Raw genomic sequence first — 2604 nt, 5'->3', positions numbered from 1 at the left:
AGGCATATCGAGCAGACGAGCGAGTTTCTGAGGGAATTGGCCAGACATGCAAATGCAGCTATAGTGAGAGGCTGAACTCTGGTGTCGGGCAAGTCATCAAACGAATGAGACTTGAACAACTTCTATACCGGTCTATTCTCTGGCCATCTTATCTGCTGATCTTGTGTACACGGACGACGGTGGTTGATGGGTTTGGCGAATTATGAGTTACTTTGGGTCACACCAATAACAAAACAACAATATCACGGCGACCAGAACTGATGTTTCGATCCGCCGATGAAACAAAGAGCCTCACCAATGTGCTGAACCCGGCATTCAACTCCACCTTGGACGGCATTTGGCCTACTACGTCGCTATCAGGGGTTCTCAAACGGACCGCGCACTTCATTACGTATCATTACTACGTCCAGCTTCCAGGACCGTCCGGCGGCTATGACTCTTCTGACGCAGCTTTGTTGAATTTGAGGATGATCCAGATCACTTCTAGTTACTGAAGTAGTGTAGCTCATTGAGAAATGTTGACAGGTCGATCCGGATGCCGCGGGCAGCGGCTTTCCGCGGCTTCCCTCGCCTGATGAATGTAGGATCAAAGCTATCCGGATGTCCTAGATCGATAGACATGTAATGTGTTTACGTGGTCATCCTACAATTCCATCCCTACAATTGGTGAACGGTAGAAACCGAGTCCAGGAACCATCAAGCGTCCTTTTAATTATCTCATTCTCTCCACAAGTCCAATGCCGAACGGGAATGACTCTTGTTCGTCGTCGTTGCGCTACCTCTTTAGTTTTACTAGCAGCGTTACCTACGCAAGCCTCAATAAACGATCAAGCTTCTAGCTGGCCACTGACAAAGAAGTGAATCCAGCAAAGGATCACTTCGCATTTGGCTAAATGGAAGCGGCGGCAACCGGTCGATCTGGTGTCTTTCGTGCGGGGCTTTTCACTGACCGGGGACCGCGGGAACGGCATTTTATCATCTTCGACCATTTCTGACTTATATGACTGTAATTCCATGTAATGTTAAAGCCTCCCCGTTTATTTGATTGTGAATTCGAGATTGGAACTCGTATAGCCTCGTCAACCGGATAATATCTGCCATGTTGCAGAGCATACAAGAGCAGACCCTAGGCGCAGCATGGTCGCTGGCCGTCATCACAACATGCTTCTTCGTCGGTCTCGCAATCCTCGAGCGAGTGGTTATCAACCATCGCCTGAGCAAGGTCAATGGCGTCCGAGCCTCTATCCTCGGCGGCAACCCCATCACTTGTACGGGAGCCTCAAATTCAAGCGAAACTTTTCATGAGCCAAGATATTGACATAGTCCAGCATTCTACGCCTTCTTCAAAGCCGCCTACATGCACGCCAACAACCGCCTCCAAGAATACTTCACAGGCATGTTCACAGACGCCTCCCCATCATGCCCGCACGCCGTCGAAACCACAATCCTCGGCGTCCGCTCCATCATGACCATTGACCCCGAACACGTCAAAACCGTGCTCACCACCAACTTTTCGCATTTCGGCAAGGGCCCCCGGTTCCATCGCACGTGGGAGCCGTTTCTCGGCGACAGCATCTTCACGACGGATGGGCGGCAGTGGCAGCAGAGCAGGAACCTCATCCGGCCCATGTTTGTGACGCAGAGGGTTCGGGATCTGGACATCCTGGAGCGGTGGACGGATGTGTTGATTTCAAAGTTGCCGGGGAGTGGGCAGACGGTGGATGTTTGTGATTTGTTTTATCGGATGACGCTGGATGCCATTACGGATTATCTGCTGGGGCAGAGTGTCGAGAGTTTGGATAAGTGAGTTACAACGCCTTCCTGAGCTTGAAGCCCATATACCTTGATCATATCATGGTTGGCTAACACTTTGGTAGTCCCAATGGCGAGTTCTCCAAGGCGTTTACACAGGTTCAGCGAAAACAGATGCTTCTTACCATCCTCCAGTCAGTATTCGCAACGGAATTGGCATGAGCTATTGACAGTTATTAAACATTGACTCATCTTTGATCAGGCCTTTCCGACGCTTCATCCCTAAAGGAGATTACACAAATGGCATCAAAGTCCTCGAAGCCTTCATCCAGCCCTTCATCGAAGCCACGCTGGCCCTCACCCCCGAGCAGCTGGAAACAATATCCAAGTCAGACCGAGAATTCACGTTTCTACACCACATGGCTCTCTTCTCGCGCGATCCAAAAGTCATTCGCGACCAGCTCATGGCGGTGCTGCTGGCGGGACGAGACACCACGGCAGCGACTCTGTCGTGGACAATGTACGAACTGTCCAACTACCCCGACATCTGGCATACGTTGCGAAGCCGCGTGCTGGAGAGGGTTGGGCCCCATGCCGCGCCGACATATGAGGATATCAAGGACTTGACGTGTCTTACGCATGCGTTGAACGAGACGCTGCGGCTCTATCCTGCCGTCCCATACAACGTCAGGTCATGCCGTGAGTGTTCCACGTCGTGTCCAGTACAACTTAAGACTCTCAAGCACAGCTGACTGTTTTGATTGTTACTCAGTTCAAGACTCAACACTGCCCGGGAAGCCAGGCCAGCCCGACATCGCCGTCCTCAAGGGCGACCACGTCCTCTACAGCACG

At 51.6% G+C, this 2604-nt stretch overlaps 1 protein-coding gene across 1 annotated transcript; it reads left to right on the top strand.

Annotated features, from left to right (window-relative positions):
- Positions 1-1099: 1099 nt before the first annotated feature.
- On the top strand, positions 1100-2604 carry BBK36DRAFT_1084382 (cytochrome P450; the record flags this gene model as incomplete). Its single annotated transcript, XM_024888946.1, has 5 exons — positions 1100-1268; positions 1329-1803; positions 1878-1946; positions 2015-2451; positions 2525-2604. Coding segments are annotated over 5 exons (1230 nt in total), but the record flags the coding sequence as incomplete, so codon positions are not given.

This window comes from Trichoderma citrinoviride (genome assembly GCF_003025115.1).
Source record: "Trichoderma citrinoviride strain TUCIM 6016 unplaced genomic scaffold BBK36scaffold_147, whole genome shotgun sequence".
NCBI classification, from domain to species: domain Eukaryota; kingdom Fungi; phylum Ascomycota; class Sordariomycetes; order Hypocreales; family Hypocreaceae; genus Trichoderma; species Trichoderma citrinoviride.
The sequence above is the reverse complement of the archived record's forward strand: the minus strand, read 5'-3'. Positions and strand labels throughout refer to the sequence as shown.